Below are 20,027 nucleotides of genomic sequence, written 5' to 3'. Positions count from 1 at the left end.
ACTCCTACATAAATTTTCCTCTGAACAGCAGCCAAAATTGAGGCCCTCTCTGAGCTTCAGGCCCATGCCAAATGGCTCTGATGCTTATTTCCCCCCAAATAAATCTTCCTTCCATGTATGATGAGAACCCCCTCCAGTATAAAAAAGACCCAAAGAAAATCTAGATTTAAATACATGTATGTATACAAACAGATACAGAAGGTTTGTTTCTGAGTTTCTGTAGTGAACCTTCAGTGCCTTATAGCTCAGGACAATCCTGAGAAACATAGAAGTGCTGGGTTCCCTGAGATACGAGTGACCATGACTCTTGGGCCCCTCAAACCTCAGCATAGGGTGGGAGGGGGTGAGGGCAGCAGGGGCGGGTGTCTGAATTAATGGCAGGTCTACGTGATGGTGTCATCAAGTGTTCCAAATAAAAAGTTTTACTGAGCCGGGCGTGATAGCTCACGCCTGTAATCCCAGCACCTTGGGAGGCCAAGGCGGGCAGATCTCTTAAGCCCAGGAGTTTGAGACCAGCTTAGGGAAGCATGATGAAACCCTGTCTCTACAAAAAAAAAAAAAAAAAAAAAAAATCAAAAAATTAGCCAGGTGTGGTGGTGTGCACCTGTGGTCCCAGCTACTCAGGAGGCTGAGGAAGGAGGATGGCTTGAGCCAGGAAGCAGAGGTTGCAGTGAGCTGAGATGGTGCCATTGCACTCCAGCCTGGGCAACAGAGTGAGACTCTGTCTAAAAACAAAGATTGATTGATTCCAAAGAGGCCTGGCCACACAAACGTAGACCGACAGGTGCTTTGCTAAGCCCTGATGGAGCCTACCAGACCTGCCATCAAGAGGAGCTAAGGGTAGTGTAAATGAGCCCACTTCGTGTATGACAGCCACTGCCACGGATAGAGTCCTTATCCAGCCAGCTTGGGCAGGATGCATTAATTTGCTCTGCAAACCCAGCCATTGAGAATTACCCCTTAGATGCACCGAACTCTAGGTCCTAGGAGTATATTGGTGGGAGTAGGTTATCAATACCAGCCCACTTGCAGTGGATGAGCTGGAACCCATTTGTAGTGAGGAGAGGGATGCGTCCACCTTCATCTCAGACTCCACAGTCGAAGGATGTGACCACCATTCCTCCCCAGCCAGCCCCAAATTAGCTTTGTTTATGCCTTTCCAGATCATTGCCATGAAGGATGGCACCATCCAGAGGGAGGGTACCCTCAAGGACTTCCAGAGATCTGAGTGCCAGCTCTTTGAGCACTGGAAGACCCTCATGAATCGTCAGGACCAAGAGCTGGAGAAGGTGGGTCTATCCAGGGGTGGCCAGGCAGACGCCCCTGCATGCGAAGGTCCTGATGGAACCTGAACTCATAAAGGCCTTCCTGTCCTCACTGCCCCAGGAAGCCCCCTAAAGGACAGATGTGGGAGCTGGGCATGAACTTGCTCCTACCAGAGGAGAGCCAGTACCTGTGCCAGGTGCCCAGGGCAGAATCAGGTGGGCACCTTCCCCTTATCCCAAGATAGTCAGATACTATTTCGTTGCAGAGTTTCAGAAAATCCACTCAAACTGGCTAAGCAAAGAAAACAAGAGGGAGTTAAGGATTTATCGACCCATGAAACCAAAAGGCCAGGTGTGTCTCAGCTTTATGTGTGCTGGATCCAGGTAGTCAGTGCCATCGGAAATCTGTTTCTCCCATTTCTTGGCTCCCCTCCCCTCACATCGGCTCCATTCTCTTGGTATCCATGAGGCCGCCAGCACTCTCAGGTTTACCTTCTCCCAGCTCAACAACTCTGCCAGAAAAAGAAGCGCCTCTTTCACAACAGTTCAGCAAAAGTTCCAGGGCTGAGTCTCATGGGTCCACTTTGGTCATGTGCCCACCCCTGAACTGTGGCCAGGGATGTGGAGTGTGAGGATTGGCCTGTCCTGGGTCATGTACCCACTTTTGGAGCCAGACCCCCCTGAATCACAGAGACTAAAAATAGGGGAAGAGTGTTTCCCCACAGGGATATGGGGGTGCTATTATCTGATGAAGGGGAAGGACTAAATCCTGGGAAGGTGAATGTGTGTCTGTCTGGCCCTCAGGTAGGGACAACCTAGAAACCTAACATTGGTCATCACCAGGGTAGTTACCCGTTAACTTCCCCCTCCCCCTGCCAACCATGTACCCTGAAGACATTGGCCAGGCCACATCTGTCTTATAGGAGACTGTCACAGAGAGAAAAGCCACAGAGCCACCCCAGGGCCTACCTCGTGCCATGTCCTCGAGGGATGGCCTTCTGCAGGATGAGGAAGAGGAGGAAGGTACCGATGATGGGATTGGGAGTGAAATTATGGCCTGAGGTCTGATCAGCCACAGGGATGCTAAGGTTTGGGGTTCTGGGTGTGGTGCAGTAGTGTGCCTTTGATTAAATACCTTCCCTCTGTGTGCCTCAGTTGTCCCCTGAGTGGGGATAAAATGCTCCCAGGTTCACCCTCAGAGGTATGGAAATGTATAGAACAGGGCGGGTTCTTGCGGCCTGCAGAGGAGGCAGCTGAGAGCGAGGAGGACGACAACCTGTCGTCCATGCTGCACCAGCGGGCGGAGATCCCGTGGCGGGCCTGCGCCAAGTACCTGTCGTCTGCCGGCATCCTGCTTCTGTCGCTGCTGGTCTTCTCACAGCTGCTCAAGCACATGGTCCTGGTGGGCATCGACTACTGGCTGGCCAAGTGGACCGACAGCGCCCTGACCCTGACCCCTGCGGCCAGGAACTGCTCCCTCAGCCAGGTGTGACTGGCAGCCCCGTGGCAGAGGCTGGGGGTGAGGGTGGGGGAAGAGATGAGCCCATGGGTACCCTGGAACCCCAGCTCACTCTCTGCCTGTGAAGGAGTGCGCCCTCGACCAGACTGTCTACGCCATGGTGTTCACGGTGCTCTGTAGCCTGGGCATCGTGCTGTGCCTCGTCACGTCTGTCACCGTGGAGTGGACAGGGCTGAAGGTGGCCAAGAGGCTGCATCGCAGCCTGCTGAACCGGATCATCCTAGCCCCCATGAGGTACCTCTCTCCCCTGGCCAGGCTGGGACTGTGAGCAAGTCACTGTTCTCTGAGCCTCAGTCTTCCTATCTATAAAATGGGGATATACAACTTCTGTCACAGGCTGGTGGGGGTGACTCCAGAAGACTCCTAGAGTGTGCCCTCCTTGTGCAAGAAGCAGGGAGAAACTGGCGTTTACTCAGCCAGACACCATGCTAAGCATTGTATGTGGTTAGCTAATCTAATTGTCACCATGGCCCTTCAAAGTGAGAGCACCTGCAGGTCCGGGTAAAGATTGGTTTCTCCTCCCTAGGCAGGTGCCCTTTGCCCATCCCCATCCATGAGTTCAGCTCCCTGCCCTCCCCTCCCTCTCCCTCAGCCAGCCTCAGGGTTTGACACTGAGGGAAGAGGTAGCTGTTCTATTAATAATTTCCTGTAATGGGATGGATAAAAATCTCAAAGGCCGTTGATGTCAAAGAGGTTTAAAGTTGTCACTGCCCAACTGGTTGGCCAACTTGGTTTAAAAACACAACAGGCAGATCTGGACCCTCACGAATGCTAGACCTCGCCATCTAACCACACTTTTGCTCTCCAGCCTCATGAACTTTCTCTGGCCCATAGATATGGCCTCCAAGTTTAAAAACCCTCTGTTTGCTGCCCCTGCTCTGTAGTTCTGAAATTCCCTGGTTGGGGTTGGGCTGACTCTGGGTCAGCCAGCTGACAGGCTGTCCCCAGGGCCCTGTTCCCCTTGGCAGGTTGTCCCTTTGGAGAGGACTCTGTGTCCCAGGAGGACAGCTGCTGAGTCAGGCCGAGCCTGCAGTTGAGAAGGGCGGCAGTGGTCAGATGGGCTTGAGAGCCTGAGAGGCTAACGAGAGGGCAACGAGAGGGCAATGAGAGGCCAGCGCCCCTTTGGGCAGTTGCAGGAATTCTTGGGGACACAGGCCAGATGTCTACAGATTGGCAGAGGATGCCCAACCCATGAATGACTCTAGAGACACTTACGTGAAATAAGGAACTGCTTCATTCAGTAAACAGGAAGTAAATCAATGGACAAATGAGTAACTCTTCCTCTGGCTGCCTCTTAGGTTTTTTGAGACCACGCCCCTTGGGAGCATCCTGAACAGATTTTCATCTGACTGTAACACCATCGACCAGGTACAGAGGACTGTGCCACATTTTCCCTGGTCCAGAGACACCTTGGGCTCCTTGGGGCTTCTCCTGTTTGAGGCTGGGTTCCCCAGATCAGATGATCACGGCCCTCTGGGAGGAAGCCAGTGTTTTCCATCAGGTTACAATGCTTTCTCAGGGCTGGGGCCTCCCCATAGGAGCCTCAAAATAAGGCTTAGGGAAACCACATCCCTTTAGATTCCACCCAAGATCCCACTGGCTCTTTCTAGTAAAGTTCTAGCATATTCTGAACCAATGTAGCTGATTGCATGGAGAATATTCATTTTGGCCTGTGTTCTTTACCATCGTACTAGATGGTAAGAAAACAAAATCTTGATTCCTGCCTCCGAGTTTACCTTGTAGCTAGAGAGATAAGATATGTGCCTATAATAAAGTGAGAGTGAGGCCAGACTCAGTGGCTCACTCCTGTAATCCCAGCACTTTGGGAGGCTGAGGCAGGCAGATCACTTGAGGCCAGGTGTTCAAGACCAGCCTGGCCAACATGATGAAACCCCTTCTCTACTAAAAATACAAAAATTAGTTGTGCTGCCCTAGCAGAGGAAAAGAAAAAAAAAAATACAAAAATCAGCCAGGTGTGGTTTCAGGTGCCTGTAATCCCAGCTACTTGGGAAGCTGAGGCAGGAGAATCATTTGAACCCAGGAGGCAGAGGCTGCAGTGAGCTGAGATTATGCTGCTGCACGCTAGTCTCGGGGACAGTGGAGACTCTGCCTCAAAAAAAATAAAGGATCAAAAAATAAAGCGAAAGCAAAACATGGCTGCGGGTTGCACTCTTCACAGTCAATACCAAACTCACCTCACTCTCTCCTCCTCACCTCCCTCAGCACATCCCATCCACGCTGGAGTGCCTGAGCCGCTCCACCCTGCTCTGTGTCTCAGCCCTGGCCGTCATCTCCTATGTCACACCTGTGTTCCTCGTGGCCCTCTTGCCCCTGGCTATTGTCTGCTACTTTATCCAGAAGTACTTCCGGGTGGCGTCCAGGTGATGGCCTCAGCGGTAATGGGTGGGAGGTGCTTTGCAATGTGCAGTTTGGTATACTTGCTAGACTCATCATTATAAAAGCAGCAAGGTCATGTCCCCTCCAAAAAAATCAAAACAAAAAATAGACATGAAGGACACAGAAATATCCACATTTTATTCCACCACCCTAATATAATAGTCTGCACACAGACACACACACACACTGAGACTGACATCTGAATTATTTCCTTGGGAGATATGGTCAGGATTGGAATTGTTAGGTCATGATAAATGCACATTTTATGCCCTTCATTTATTTTGCCAACATGTTTCCCAGGAGGGTTGCATGATTCCAGTGGTCAGGCTGATTGCCAATGCATGAAATCAGAGGGCACCTGATTCAAGCCGTGTTAACGATATAATACCTCCCAGACTATGCGAGTCCAGAGCATAGCTGTAAGCCTTGACTTGAGGGAGCCTGTCACAGCCATTCTCATGATCACATTTGCCCTCACGAGCTTTAGAGCCATGCACACCTCTTTCCTCCTCAGAATTTCCAGAATGGTCTTAGGAAGTTCTTTCTGAGAGTGATTCTGCTAAACTCATAAATTCAAAGAATCATAGGAAAAAATTTAAAGAACCTCTAGACCAGTGTTTCTCAAACTGCCAATTATAGCCCATCAGTGGGTCATGAAATGAATATCATGGATCACAACCAGCATTTTAAAAAGAAATGAAATGGGACAGAAAATATCAGACTGTATTCATAGAGTAACGGCAAGCTTTGCTTCATGAAACTTTTGTTTTGGTCATGTAGGTGTGTGAGTACTGATGTGTGAGACAAAATATGTTTCTTACTGTGGGCTGTGGTCAGAAAGGTGAAGTACCTTTCCCAAGTGCACACAGTTGGCTAGAAACTGGAGTCAAGATACTTACTAGCAATAATAAATAATAAAATTTAGATGCATTTTGGCCACAATTACCTGCCCCAAAGGATGAACATTTGTATAAATGGCTTTTTTGCTTGGATGATCCAGAATGGCCCGGCACCCACACAAGCAATATAGCTTGTTGACACTCACAAAATTACAGTGGCTTTCAAAGCACTGTACAAGCTGTTCTACAAAGTTCCTTTCTTCTGCCAGAGAAACAGCCCTGTCTCTCTGGCACCCACTCTGGCCCTGGAGATGGTTTGCCAGGGAAATCAACTTCCTGCATCCCAAACTGGCCTCCCTGGCACTGATGTGCTTATCAAGGTGCAGCTTTGGGGAGCAGGAGGCAATTATGTTGCCATGGAAACCTCTGGCCTTACCCCAAGATGAAACCTGTCATTTCCTCACATCACTGGCCAGGGTCTAAAGCACTCCTTGTAAGCAGACAACAGGGTTGAACGCTTCAGAGTTTGGTCATCTCTTCCTTTGGCCAGCTGTCTCAAGGTTCAGTTCGTTCACCTATAAAACAGAACTAACACTGTCGGCCCAGCCTTAGCTCAGTTCAAGGCTAGGCAGCAGAAGTACAGGGACAGATGGTGACCTGGGGTGGGCAGTGCCCAGGACAGCTGTAACTGCCCCACAGTTGGGCTGTGTCTAAGCATTGTACATAAATGATCTCATTCACTGCTCACAGCAGCTCGATGGGCTAGTGCCGTTGTCTTCCCCCTTCACAGGTGAGAAGCTGAGGCCTGGAGAGGTGAGGCCATTCACCCACACAGCGGTGGCAGGTAGAGCTAGGCTTCAGGCCCAGGCCAAGCCCTGAGCCTGCCCTCTTAACTATTCCACTCTGTCCCCGCCACAGGGACCTGCAGCAGCTGGATGACACCACCCAGCTTCCATTGCTCTCACACTTTGCGGAAACCGTGGAAGGGCTCACCACCATCCGGGCCTTCAGGTATGAGTCCACATTCCCTCAAGGTAGGAGTGGAACACGTGGGGCCAGGGGCACTGGCCATGAAATTCAATTCTCAGGGCTCCACTTAGGAAGGCCAAGGACACATCTCTCTCAAGTCACCTCAGGCCCCAAGGCCCCGGGGATGTCCACCAGCAGGGACAGGCCAGGTGGGCTCCCACTGTATGTTCTAGAGAGGAGAATTCCAGCTCTGCAGACAAGCCCAGGGCCTGTGTGAACTAAGGCAGAACATGAAAACAAACAAGTCTTCATGTACCAATGCTAGAAAGGGCCTTAGATGGTGCAGGCCACCCTGAGCCCTTCTTTTATTAAGGAGCTCCTGTGCCGAACACGATGCCGAATACTCTACAGGCCAATCCCGCTCATTCTGCATGGCAACCCTTGGTGCTGAGAGGGGTCATTTCCATTGCACAGATAAGGAAACTGAGGCACAGAGACGTTCTATGCCCTCTCTGTGTAAGGTGCTACAAAGCCCAGACTTGAACCTGTTTGTTCATGCAACAAGCGTTCACTGAGCCCCGACCGTGTGCTAAGCCCCACGCCAGGCACTAAAAAGATGAGTCAGATGAGCCGCTGCCCTGCAGGCATTTACAGCCCAGACTTTGAGCAGGCCAGGACGAACCCATGTGACAAGTACTCTGAAAAAAGCAGATTCAAGGGCAGGGGGAGCAGAGAAGAGAGGCTGTCAGGGAAGGTTTTTGTAGAGGAGGTGTCAGCAGAACTAGGACTCGAAGGACGGGTAGGAGTTCACCAGGCTGGAGGAATTCCTAAAAACTTCAGTGCCCCTGCCACGCTCTCCCACCCTGAGTGGTGATGCGGGGGTGGACAGGAGCATCTGAAGCTGCCTGGGGAGTGGAGGGAGCTGTTGTTCCCCACTCCCCAAGAGTCCATCTGATCTCCTGGGGCATCTCTCTTAAGTCAGGCAGGCCAGAGACCCCTGACACAGATAGTTAGGCCCTTTTCTCATCTTCACCCACAGAGTGATAACGGGTTATTTTTAGGATGGCACAGCTGCACAAAGTGTGACAGTAACCATGAGACACCAAGCCCTGTGTCCAGGAGTAACCCTAGGGTACAAGGACCAGCCAAGGGCCTACAGAGACTTACATCTCCTCCCCCAACCCCTGAAATCCAGCTTCAGCCCTGGAGACATACCCAGGCCCCTCTGCCCACTCCCTGGAACACCTAGAGCCAGTGGAAATCCACCTCTTAGGGATCTTGTCTAAGTAAAGCAGAGCAGAACAAAGCTCTGCCCTGGCCTTGGCGCTGCTCCCTGGACGTCCCTCGCCCCTGAACAAGCCTGTGCTGTGTCTTCCACAAAGAAGCTCCCTGGATTATGATGCCAGAGTCTCCTCCCAGCCTCCTTCTCTTCTCAAGCCTGAACTTCCCGTTCCTACAATTTCCAGGTCCTGGACATTGCTGAGCCTAGCCTTTGCTCTAAGTTTTGGTGATTTCCCTCTCTAAATTGGTGTCTCAGAGAGCCCTGGAGCAGAAAGATGGTGACTCTCCTAGAGTGGGCCAGAGCCCCTGGTGTGCAGATCCCAGCCTCCTCTAACCAGCCTCAGATCAGGCCACCACTACCCAGTGAGGTCTTCCACACCCTGCTGACACGGTGAATGATTTTTAAATGCAAATGAAAGGCTTTTTAATCAACCCTGTACATGTTTAATGCATTGGCTTTAACCCAGCAGCCTGTTGAGAGCTATTAGAATTTATTGATTGCCCACTTGCTGCGTGCCAGGCACCGTGCTAAGTGTTGGATGTGCGTTATTACATTTTCATCCTCACAAGAGCCGCATAACATAGGTACGAGTCACCACATTCTCCAGGTGCAGAAACAAGACACAGAGAGGCTGGGTCATTAACCCAAGGTCACACGAACTGTGAGGCTGGCACTGAGCTTGAACCCCAGGCTGGCCTGACCTTCTGGGCTTTCCTAAGAGATCTCCTTTTTTCCCAAAAGAGTCTCAAGAGCACGCAGCACTGGGCTCAGTGGTGGTCTCAGAGGCTGTTTTCATTCATGTAGGAACTGTCGCCATCCCCATTTCACTCATGAGAAAACTGAGTCTCAATCCTGATGTACATCCAGGAAGCTGTGATGTTCAGGCTCCAACCTTGGTTTGCATGACTCTGAGGCTGGGGCTTTGCTCCAGTCTTGAGACACACTGTCACCCGCCTGTGGCAGAAGCTCCCGTATCACACTTGCCCCACCCACCCAACTCACACAGCCCTGAGCACCTCACAAGCCTATCACACGCCTGTCTGCACGCGCCCTGACGCACACACATCTTCAATGCGCACTTACTCAAACCCTTCAGACATGGTTTCACACTCGCCTCAGACACATCACCCTCCTACACATCTATACCTGTGGGTGTGCAGTAGCAGGCTCTCTCCCACATCAGAGCCCCCCTTCACTCCCCTCACACACATGCCCTCTCTCCACCCACAGACAATCAAAGCTGAACAAACACCTTCCATGAGTGAAAAGCAAGTGTCGAACAGGGTGCGTCTTGGGTGCCTCCGTGGCCCCTGAGCTTGGTCCTATAGAAGCAATGATGATGAGACAGTTTTGCTTTCATTCCTTCACCCATCATCATACAAGCTCTCCTCCATCTCCTCTGGGCTGGACCTAAGTCGGCAGGGTCTGAGGGAGGCGGCCAAGGAGAGCGATGACGGCAGCCCAGGCTGGTCAGAGAGAAGAGGCAGGCCCATGCACAGTAATTCAGGGAAAACATGATGAGGACCCAAGGGTGAGAAAGAAGCCTCCAGAGTTCCTGTACAGAGAGATTCCATCCATTCCAGAGGGTCAGGGGAGGTGCTGCGTATTCATCCGACAAATATTTATTAATAGTGCCAGGTGCAGGGATACACTGGTGAATAAAACAGACATGGCCTCTATCTTCACAGAATTTGCAGTCTATTGAGGGAGATGATTATAAATGGCCAGAGAAATACATGTAAAAGCAGAGACTGTGGAGCAAACAGGTGGCAGAGAATAATAGGGGAAACCTACTTTAAAGTAAGGTAGTGGCCAATAAGGGCCTCTCTGAGGAGGCAGCATTTAAGGTAAGGCCTGAAGGTTGAGTTGAGCCAACGTTATGAAGAGCAAGGGTGAAAGCCTTCCAGGCAAAGGGAATAGTGTGTGCAAAGGCCCTGGGGTATGGAAGACTTTAGTATTGTCACAGAGTTTTTAAAAGGCTGAATGGCTGCAGCATAGTGTGTGGGGGTGTTGATGGCTGGAATCAGGTAGGCAGGAGGGGGTTCTTCATCCTACCAGCAGTGGGAGAACGTTAGTATTCTTTATTTTTTTTTAGGCAGAGTCTCACTCTGTCACCCAGGCTGGAGTGTGCAATGGTGCAGTCTCAGCTCACTGCAACCTCCAGCTCCTGGGTTCGAGTGATTCTCCCACCTCAGCCTCTGGAGTAGCTGGGATGACAGGTGCACACCACTGCACCCAGTTAATTTTTGTATTATTAATAGACAGCATTTTACCGTGTTGGCCAGGCTGGTCTTGAACTCCTGACCTCAGGTAATCCACCCGCCTCAGCCTCCCAAAGTGCTGAGATTACAGGGGTGAACCACCGTGCCCAGCTGGAGGTCATTAATATTCTAAGCAGGGGAGAGAGAGGACACAGACTGTGATTTAGATAGATTAAGCCGGCCACTGTGTGGAGCGTGGACTGTAAGGAGACAGCAGATAGACGTGTTCAGGAAGCTGATGCAGTCGCCCAGGTGAGAGCTTGTGGTGGGCGGGAAGCAGGATAGACGGGGAGGGAGTCAAGGACTCGTTTGGAGATGGACCTAAGAGGACTTGCCACGGGGTTGAATGTGAGTCCCGGTGATTCCTGGTGAGAAACGGGGTAAAGGGAGGTGCCCTTTATTACAATGGGAGAGACCTAGAGAGAATGGGTCTTGGAGTGAAAACAAGAGTTTGGAGGAGGTGGGACTCTGGACAGGTTTGCATAAGCAGAAAGAGCGGGGCAGACATTACAGAGAGGGATAGCGTACGTGAGGTGACGGCGGTGGTGTGTCTGGGGACTGGAGAGGCCCAGGTGGCTCCCTCTGCAAATAGGGAGACTCCTAGGAGCTATGTGGACCCACACTGTTCCCTCAGGACCTCCTCATCCTCCCTCCAGGTATGAGGCCCGGTTCCAGCAGAAGCTTCTCGAATACACAGACTCCAACAACATTGCTTCCCTCTTCCTTACGGCTGCCAACAGATGGCTGGAAGTCCGAATGGTAAGCACTGTCTACCTGTCCCCTGGGCCTGCAGAGGGGCTTCTGATAGGAGGGCGGGGCCAGAGTGAGAGCACACAGGTACCTGGGGGTGAAAGAGAAGACAGGATACCAGATGGCATGGACACCGAGCCTCCCTGTTTTCCCCAGCCCTGGTGGTCCTCTAGGGTCTAGCCTGCACTCCTTTTTCCCATATCACTGCCTAGAGGCTTGTGTATCTGAGGTGTATGCCAGTGGCTAGAATAGTTGTGGTGAATGTGTATCTGCAGTGGGTCATATGACACCCACACTGTGTGTGCTGAGGCATGCCTGTTAAAGGGTGTGCAGGTTCCAGGGATGGGGGAGCATGAGCTTGTGGGATATGTTGGCTCCTGGGGCTCCAGCCTTTGCAGGCCTCATGTGTGTGTGATGATGTGTGCGTGAGTTGCAGGGCTGCAATGCCCTGTGCCCCAAAAGAGAGTGAGGTGGAACAGGGGCCTGTGGCTCCAACCCCCGAGCGCCCAGGCCAGCTCCTCTCCCTCCGCAGGAGTACATCGGTGCATGTGTGGTGCTCATTGCAGCAGTGACCTCCATCTCCAACTCCCTGCACAGGGAGCTCTCTGCTGGCCTGGTGGGCCTGGGCCTCACCTACGCCCTAATGGTGAGTGGCAGTGGGCTAGGGCAGAGGAGGGGTCAGACGCCAGCACTCCCAGAGCATCTTCCCCACTGGAAACATGAGACACCCTTAGGCCTTACCCCAAGCTCATTGGCATTTGATGCCAGGGGGATGGTGTGGGCAGGAAGGCTGATCGGCAGGCCCCAGAGCCCAGGCCCCAAACAGGTGGAGGGTGGGGAGCCACATGACTGACTCTCCCCGTGCTTCCATGGGGGGCTGCTCTGAGCAGGCAGCCAATGGCAGCAAAGGAATCTGGGGCCCTGGCCCCTCTCCAGCCTTAAGAAGAGCCCTCCTGGTGGCTGAGGACAGAACTAAGTGGCCACAGAGTGTGTGCCACTGGTTTGCTCCCCGCAGGTCTCTAACTACCTCAACTGGATGGTGAGGAATCTGGCAGACATGGAGCTCCAGCTGGGGGCCGTGAAGCGCATCCACGGGCTCCTGAAAACCGAGGCAGAGAGCTATGAGGGGCTCCTGGGTGAGGGGCGCAGGGAGAGGGGCGGGGAAGAGCACAAGGAGGAGTGTGTCTGGGTTGGGACCACCAAGGGGCCTGGGGATGGGGTGGCACTCTCAGATACTAGCTGTGGCCCACGCCTGGTGACTGAGCCCAGCCCGGCCCCCAGCACCATCGCTGATCCCAAAGAACTGGCCAGACCAAGGGAAGATCCAGATCCAGAACCTGAGCGTGCGCTACGACAGCTCCCTGAAACCAGTGCTAAAGCACGTCAACGCCCTCATCTCCCCGGGACAGAAGGTCAGCGTGCAGCCCCAACCTGATGCTGCAGGACAGTCGTGAGCAGGGGATGGGGCACGCCCAGAGCTGGACGGCCTTGCAGAGTCACCTCGTGGCCCTCCAGGGCCCAAGGCCTCTCACTATTCAGTCTCCGGCCCTGGGCCCATGGGGGGTTCAGCCCACCTTTCCTCTCCCTTTCTCCCCTTCCCCCACTGCTGTCCTCACTCATCCATCAAGGAGACGGACATTCTGGACTCCCCCAGCTCACAGGGGCTTCGTCGGGGCCTCCCTCTCTGCAAATGGTCAAGGGCTTTCTCTGCCACCAATCTTCAGAGCAGGGGCCTGGGGGCAGACAGTGAGACCACCCTTGTACTGGGGGAGAGCCCCTGCCTATTGCCCTTGCCCAGCGCTCCTCTCATCTTCCCCTCTGTCTCTGTCTCTGTCTCACTTTGCTGTGGCTGTGCATGTCATTCTCTGACCTTGGGATGTGCGCCTCTGTCCCTGCCTCTCTCATCCTTCTATATCACTGTCTCTGTCTCTGTATTGTAATTTCTGTCGGTACCCAAGGGCTAGGAAGCAATGGGATTGGAGGTGGCTCCAGTATGAGGTGGGGCACACAGATGCATCCCTGCATACCACTCTCAGCTGCCCCCATATTCTCCTGCCACACCCACACGCATAGAGATACACCAGTGCCCCCAGCTCTCCTGCAGCCAAATACTTGGCACACCCAGGCCCACACCAAGGCCCAGGCAAATGGACATCCATGCCTGCACTTGTGTGCTGGTCCCTGTGCGAGCCCTCTCTGAACCCACTGCAGGAAATAAGCCCAAACCTGTGGTGTCCAAAGAGAAGCTGGTCAGAAAACCAGGCCAAGAAGAAACCCTGTGACCTCCCACACCTGCACACACACCCAGAGCTAGCACTAGAGGCTACTCCCAGCACCCCCAGAGCCACAGCAGCGGTGCCTGCTTCTCTCTTTCCAGATCGGGATCTGCGGCCGCACAGGCAGTGGGAAGTCCTCCTTCTCTCTTGCCTTCTTCCGCATGGTGGACACATTCGAAGGTGAGTTGTAAGGCGGACGCCCCATGTGTACTCCAGCCACCAGATGAGGCCTCAGCCCTGGCACGTGGTCAGACATCACAGGAGGCCCAGCAGTCACCGCCTTTCCCTGCACCCTCATTCGGACCCATACAGGGCGCATCATCATTGATGGTATTGACATAGCCAAACTGCCGCTGCACACCCTGCGCTCACGCCTCTCCATCATCCTGCAGGACCCCGTCCTCTTCAGCGGCACCATCCGGTGAGCCCCGTCACCCCTCAGGCCCACCCAGCCCAGGCCAGCTCCATTCTATCAGATCTGGAGCACAAAGAGGAGAGGGCTGGGGGAGACCAGGATCCCAGAGGCATTTCCTACTCATACCCTTCTCCAGCACATCAGGCCCAGGCAGGCTCTGGAAGGGGATTCCCCCACCCATGGGTCTAAGATGCTGTTCCCAACCCAGTGTCACCACCTTGGTGCTTCTCCCAGCCAGGCCTCCAACTCAGTTCGTTCTCATTCACTGCCCTCTTTGCCCACTGGGGATGCATGCAGGACCCTGCTCCCTCCCTACTGGGGCTTTCTGTGCCACCTCCAGATTTAACCTGGACCCGGAGAGAAAGTGCTCAGACAGCACGCTGTGGGAAGCCCTGGAAATAGCCCAGCTGAAGCTGGTGGTGAAGGCACTGCCAGGAGGCCTCGGTAACTACTCCTGGCTGAGCAGCCAGGTTGGTTGGGCATTCAAGGACCCTGTGAGGATGAGAGACAGAAGCTCGTGTCTCAGCTTTGCCCAATGTTTGGAGTCTGAAGCCCTGCAGGACCATTTAGTCCTACTTCTTACTACACAGGGACCCAGAGAGGTCAGGTGTCTTGCCTCAGGTCACACAACTGGTCAGTTCAGGGTCTAACCCCTTCTGCAAGGTACAGTGGGGACAGACAGGGATCCTTGTGAGACAGAGAATGCAAGTCCCCCATACGATGGGGGCATCTTCAGCCCTGCCTTGCCCCATCCATCTGCTTGCCCAGTTGCCCTAGGGGAGGAGAAGATGGACTGGGCAATCATAGACATAGGCCACTCCTCAAGGCCACTGGTGATTAGCAATGCGTTGGTATATTTGCTGCAGCTCCTGGAGCACTGGGGGTGACCAAGCCTTGGTTCCAATGAATCACCCTACCAAGGCCCACACTACATACACACTCAGTGCACCACTCAGTGTGCACGCCCCTCCCAGAATTGCCCTGGCCCACAGCAGCACAAACCTCCAGGGGTGCCTTTCTGGTTGCAGTCCCGCAGATGGCCTCCACCGTGTTGTGGCAGGTGCATCAGCCCTGCGCATGCCTGTGCTCTTGGACACACACCCACCTATTTGCCCCCATACACACATTTTCCAATAGCCCCCCAAGCCATCCCATCTGCTCAACTCACAGCACAGGATTAACTCAGCCCTACTTCATCTCCCCGGGCTGTTTGCAGATGCCATCATCACAGAAGGTGGGGAGAATTTCAGCCAGGGCCAGAGGCAGCTGTTCTGCCTGGCTCGGGCCTTCGTGAGGAAGACCAGCATCTTCATCATGGACGAGGCCACAGCTTCCATCGACATGGCCACGGTCGGTCCTGGGCATCTCCATGGGACAGTGGGGTGCTAGGGAGAAATTTGCATCAAGTAGTCCTGAGGCTTCAGTTGCCTTTAACCCCAAAGGCTATGTGTGGCAGAAAAGGAAAAGGACTGGGACTGGGGGAACCCTGACTCTGTCGAAAAGGACTGGGGGGACCCTGACTCTGTCTAGTCTTAGGGAATGTTCATACACACACACGCACACAAAAACGCATGTAACTACGCAGACACATAGGCTGCACACAGACCCACACAGACTTCACACTGTCACCTATCACAACAGCACACGTACAGCCACAGCCACGACCCACGTACACACACACAGTTGAGCTCCCAACAGGCTGAGTCCCGGAGTGTTAGGAACCCGGTCAGTCCTGTGGGGTGGGGGTGGGACTGGGATTGGGGTCAGATGGGAGCTGAGCCAGAAACCTGGGCTCCACATCCCCCAAGCCAGGCCAGACATCATACACTGGGCAGGTGAGCCAACCGCTGCTGCCCCCACTTGGCAGGAAAACATCCTCCAAAAGGTGGTGATGACAGCCTTCGCAGACCGCACTGTGGTCACCATCGCGGTAAGGGGTCCATTGATGGGGTACAGAGGGGCACCCGGGGGACAGGACTGGCCTCTTGGGGCTGTCATCAGTGTGCAGCCCCTGGACTTTTCTGGTCCCAGTAATTGAGAAAGGACCCTGAAGCAGGCAGTTCAGGGCAAGGGGTATGGAGGGCATGCAGGGAGCCTGGGCTGCAGGATTTGGGGTGGGGGGATTTGCCCCTGTACTTCCCTCAGTTGCCTTTAACTCTCCTCCAGGTTCCAAGGTCTGACCCTGTTTCCAGGCCTTGTACATTAGGCTGGGGTTACTTCTCCATAGGATGTGGGGGAGGGGTTGGGAGGGTCTCTGAGCCTTGAAACCTGGAGGTGGGGCAGAGCTGGGACTTAGGAGAGAAGGGTGGCATTAATGGATGGAGGGCTTGGAGTCACATCCACCCCAGGAAAGTGCAGTCCTCAGCGAAACAGGACATTCTGGCCACATGCCTCTTCCTCCAAGCTGCAGGAGGGTCGCCCTGAGCTCCTTCCCCTCTTACCACCCTGCCCCACCCCCTCCTGCCCCACCCAGCATCGCGTGCACACCATCCTGAGTGCAGACCTGGTGATCGTCCTGAAGCGGGGCGCCATCCTTGAATTCGACAAGCCAGAGAAGCTGCTTAGCCGAAAGGACAGTGTCTTCGCCTCCTTCGTCCGTGCAGACAAGTGACCTGCCGGAGCCCAAGTGCCATCCCACACCCCCACCCTGCCCACACTCCTGCCGGGGTTTTCTAACTGTAAATCACTTGTAAATAAAGAGATTTGATTATTTCCTACTAGAGGCCCTGAGTCTGATGGGGAGGGGCTGGCACTGGATCGTGGGTTTAGTGGAGCCAGCCTGGCTTTGACATCAGGTAGGCCTGCAGCAGCTGTGTGAGCGTGGGCAAGAGCCTGCCTCCTTACCTGTGAAATGAGGGCTCCTACTCAGCCCAGCTGCCACAGCAATATATCACAGACTGGGTGGCTTTAACAACAGACATGTTTTTCTCACAGCTCTGGAGGCTGAAGCCCGAGATCAAGGTATTGGCAGCTTTCGTTTCTCCTGAGGCCTGTCTCCTTGGCTGGCAGAGGACGGCCTTCTGGCTGTATCCTCACACGTCCTTTGCTCTGTGCACATGCATCCCTGCTCGCTCTCTCTCTCAAAAGGACTCCAGTCATATTGGATTAGGGCCCCACCTCTATGACCTCATTAAACCTTAATTATCTTCTCACAGGCCCTGTTTCCAAATACAGTTACTTTGCAGGGTCAGGCTTCAACCTGTGAATTTGGCAGGACACAATTATGTCCATAGCAGGGGTGATAGCATTTCTGCAATGAGCTTATCAGATAAAGTAACAGATCTCCATACAGCTTGGTCTCCCTTCTTGCCTTCATTCTTGAATTAAACTTGAATTAAAATCTGGATTAACACTATTTCAATTGTAAATGACAGGAACCCAATTCAGAGTAACCCAAGCAGAAACTGAATTTACTACAGTATGTGACTGACAGGGCTAAGAGGTATATTACTTCAAGCATGGCTAGATCCAGGTGTTTGACATCCATCCGGGATGTGTCTTCCTTTCTGTGTTCCATTTTCCTCTCCCTCCCTTATGACAGATGGCCCCTAGCAGCTCTAGCTTACATCCTGCCCCAGAGCAACCGAAGAGGCAAAAGAGATACTCCTTCCCAATAGTTCCAGCAAAAGCTTGGGAGCAAATCTCAGTAGATCAATGTGGGTCACATTCCAATCCCCACCCCACTGTGATCAGAGGTGTGGCCTACACTGGCTGGCTAGGCCTGGATCATGTCCCTATCTCCATCCCCAAGCAGGGGCATTCAGAAGTGGAAGGGTGGTCCTTAAGAGGGAAAGCACAGTGTATGAACCACAGGTCAGCCAGGTGACATCTGGGAGACGCTAGAGCCCAGACACCAGGAAGACTAAAACGGCAGCTGTCCTGACTTCCTCTGCATCATGAAACAAAACTGCACATCTGCCTTCAGCCAAGAAATGGCTGGTGCTGATTTATATCTCATGTTATGATCATTTGCATGTCGTCTGCAGTACTGGCTGCACCAAGCGCTGGGGTGCAGACCTAAGAGTCGAACCTGCATCCTCTTGGCTGCAAGGAGATCACAGATGCACAACATAAGAAAAGCCCACCAGTTATTGGAGGTGGGTCCAGTGCAGACCCCTGTGGCTGGTCCAGGAGCCAGAGAAGCTCAGAAAGGAAGAGCTCTCTGTAAAGCCTGGCAGGCTGCCTGGAAATGATAGAATTTGAGTTAAACACGGGAGTGATAGGGATTGGATAGAAAGACAGAGAAAGTGTTGGGGTGGCAGGTAGGGGCAGCAGGAACTAAGTAGTGATGGTAAAAGTGTGGTAAGACTGTTGGTTGATCAGGGAGGTGGGAGAGAGATGAGGGCAGTAGGGAGGGCATCATATCAGGGAGCCCTGAATGCCAGGACAAGGAGTCAGGGGTATGCCCATGGACAAAGAGGGAGAAAGTTTCAAGCAAGAAAGGGACCTGACAAGTGCAGTATTTGGTGGAGATGACTATGAGCCAGTGCAGGATGGAGAAAAAGGGGAGGCTGAGCCCTTCAGGTAGGGGACTCGCTCTCTCAGAAGAGTGGAGCAGTGGGGAGGTGAGGCTTCAGGGCAGCACTGTGAGGCAGAACCCAGCCTTTCTAGCTCTGAGATTTCTCCAGGGGTCCAGCAGCTTCCCCACTGTGAGATCTCACAGGAGCAGAACTGGAGAGAAGAAAGAGGACTTCACATGCCTACCACTACTCCAAAGCCACCCCATCCCAACTGATTGAAGGGAAGTAGCAGGGGCGGGGCTTGGCCCACAGTGAAGTGTTGTAGGGATGCCCAAGGTCATCCTGGCCCCAATCCCTCTATAACATCCCTCGTGGCCCACCAGCCTTGACTTGGGTACCCCACAGATGTGGCTCATCTATGGTTATTGTTATTAGAACTGACTCTTGCATACGTGAAAACAAAGCTTGCCTCTGTTCCACTTAGTGTCCTGGTTCTACCCTTTGGACCATGAAAAACTACTAGGTCATCCTCCTTCAAGGCCAGGTATTTCTGCAATGGTGCCCAAACGCCTGGGGGACTCTCCTTTTCTGATGGCTGGACAGCTGCAGTTGCCTCAGAGATTCCCCGTGTAACCCTGTCTCCTTAAGCTTCCCACTCTGTTCATCTCATTTTACCCGTCCCTTCCTAGACACTGCATCTCTGTTAATATATGGGTTATCATGATCACACTCACCCTTTGTAGCTGTGTTTGCTTTGCCTCCAGGTGGGTAGTAAGAGAAAGGAAGATCCAATATGAACGCATCCTCTGCCCCACTGTGGCTCTTAGCCACACTGCCCTTTCCAGCCCCTGCCTCAAGCCCCCACCCCAACAAAATGGCCACAGATGGTCAGGGGTTTCTCCATAAGGATCTGAGCCACAGAGAGGGGTAAGCCGTTACTGTTCCAAAACAGAGATTTAGCAGGCTTTCCCTCCCAGCTGAGAACCGGGGACCATGCCACAGGGCAACCTCAGGCTGATGCCTGACCAGAAATACCACCATGCCTGAGCCAAAAGTCTAGGTCCCCCAGTGCCTGAGGCAGCCCTAACACACTACTCAGATCTAAATCCCACCCTTGATCTAAGGTGGAAGAAGTCAGGTGACAGGTGTGAGAAAATGTAAAGCAAGTGCCCTCTGCTCAAACCTTCTTTAAAGTAGGGCCGGAATGGTTGAGAAGATGGAGCGGCCCAGGCTGCCCCACGGCAGTAGCAGGCGTTAAACTGTGTTCCTCTCCTGCACCTGCTGAGGCCCTTTTTTTTTTTTTTTTTTAAACGGGAAGGAGTCCGAGCTTCCATCAGATTGTCAAAGGATTCAAGACTAAATAGATTAAGAGCATCCCTAAAGAGAAGACGCTGTGAATTGAGAAGTCCTCGGGCCACCTAATTTCCCCCAGCCCTGGGACTGGTGGAGCTGCCTCTCAGCGCCTCCTTCTCGGGAACCAGCAAACCCGGCGCTGCCGAGAGGCGGATGATTGACCCAAATACGGATAGAGATACTGGGGGAGGGGAGCCAGGGCGACAGGGTGGCGGCCCCAGACTGGGAGGGCGGGACGCAG

General features: G+C 53.3%; 1 protein-coding gene across 1 annotated transcript in view; it reads left to right on the top strand.

The window, feature by feature from the left end:
• ABCC8 (ATP binding cassette subfamily C member 8) overlaps window positions 1–16,690 on the top strand; it is an 88,319-nt gene extending 71,629 nt beyond the window's left edge. Inside the window, 17 exon segments of the mRNA XM_039470368.2 lie at window positions 1,164–1,289; window positions 2,189–2,288; window positions 2,510–2,751; window positions 2,852–3,018; window positions 4,083–4,152; window positions 5,008–5,165; window positions 6,939–7,031; window positions 11,189–11,291; window positions 11,815–11,928; window positions 12,298–12,418; window positions 12,564–12,694; window positions 13,660–13,738; window positions 13,871–13,979; window positions 14,314–14,417; window positions 15,190–15,323; window positions 15,841–15,903; window positions 16,447–16,690. Coding sequence (XP_039326302.2) covers window positions 1,164–1,289; window positions 2,189–2,288; window positions 2,510–2,751; window positions 2,852–3,018; window positions 4,083–4,152; window positions 5,008–5,165; window positions 6,939–7,031; window positions 11,189–11,291; window positions 11,815–11,928; window positions 12,298–12,418; window positions 12,564–12,694; window positions 13,660–13,738; window positions 13,871–13,979; window positions 14,314–14,417; window positions 15,190–15,323; window positions 15,841–15,903; window positions 16,447–16,584 — 2,052 coding nt within the window. The 3' untranslated portion in view covers window positions 16,585–16,690.
• Window positions 16,691–20,027: the final 3,337 nt, after the last annotated feature.

Source organism: Saimiri boliviensis, chromosome 6 (genome assembly GCF_048565385.1).
Source record: "Saimiri boliviensis isolate mSaiBol1 chromosome 6, mSaiBol1.pri, whole genome shotgun sequence".
NCBI classification, from domain to species: domain Eukaryota; kingdom Metazoa; phylum Chordata; class Mammalia; order Primates; family Cebidae; genus Saimiri; species Saimiri boliviensis.
The sequence above is the reverse complement of the archived record's forward strand: the minus strand, read 5'-3'. Positions and strand labels throughout refer to the sequence as shown.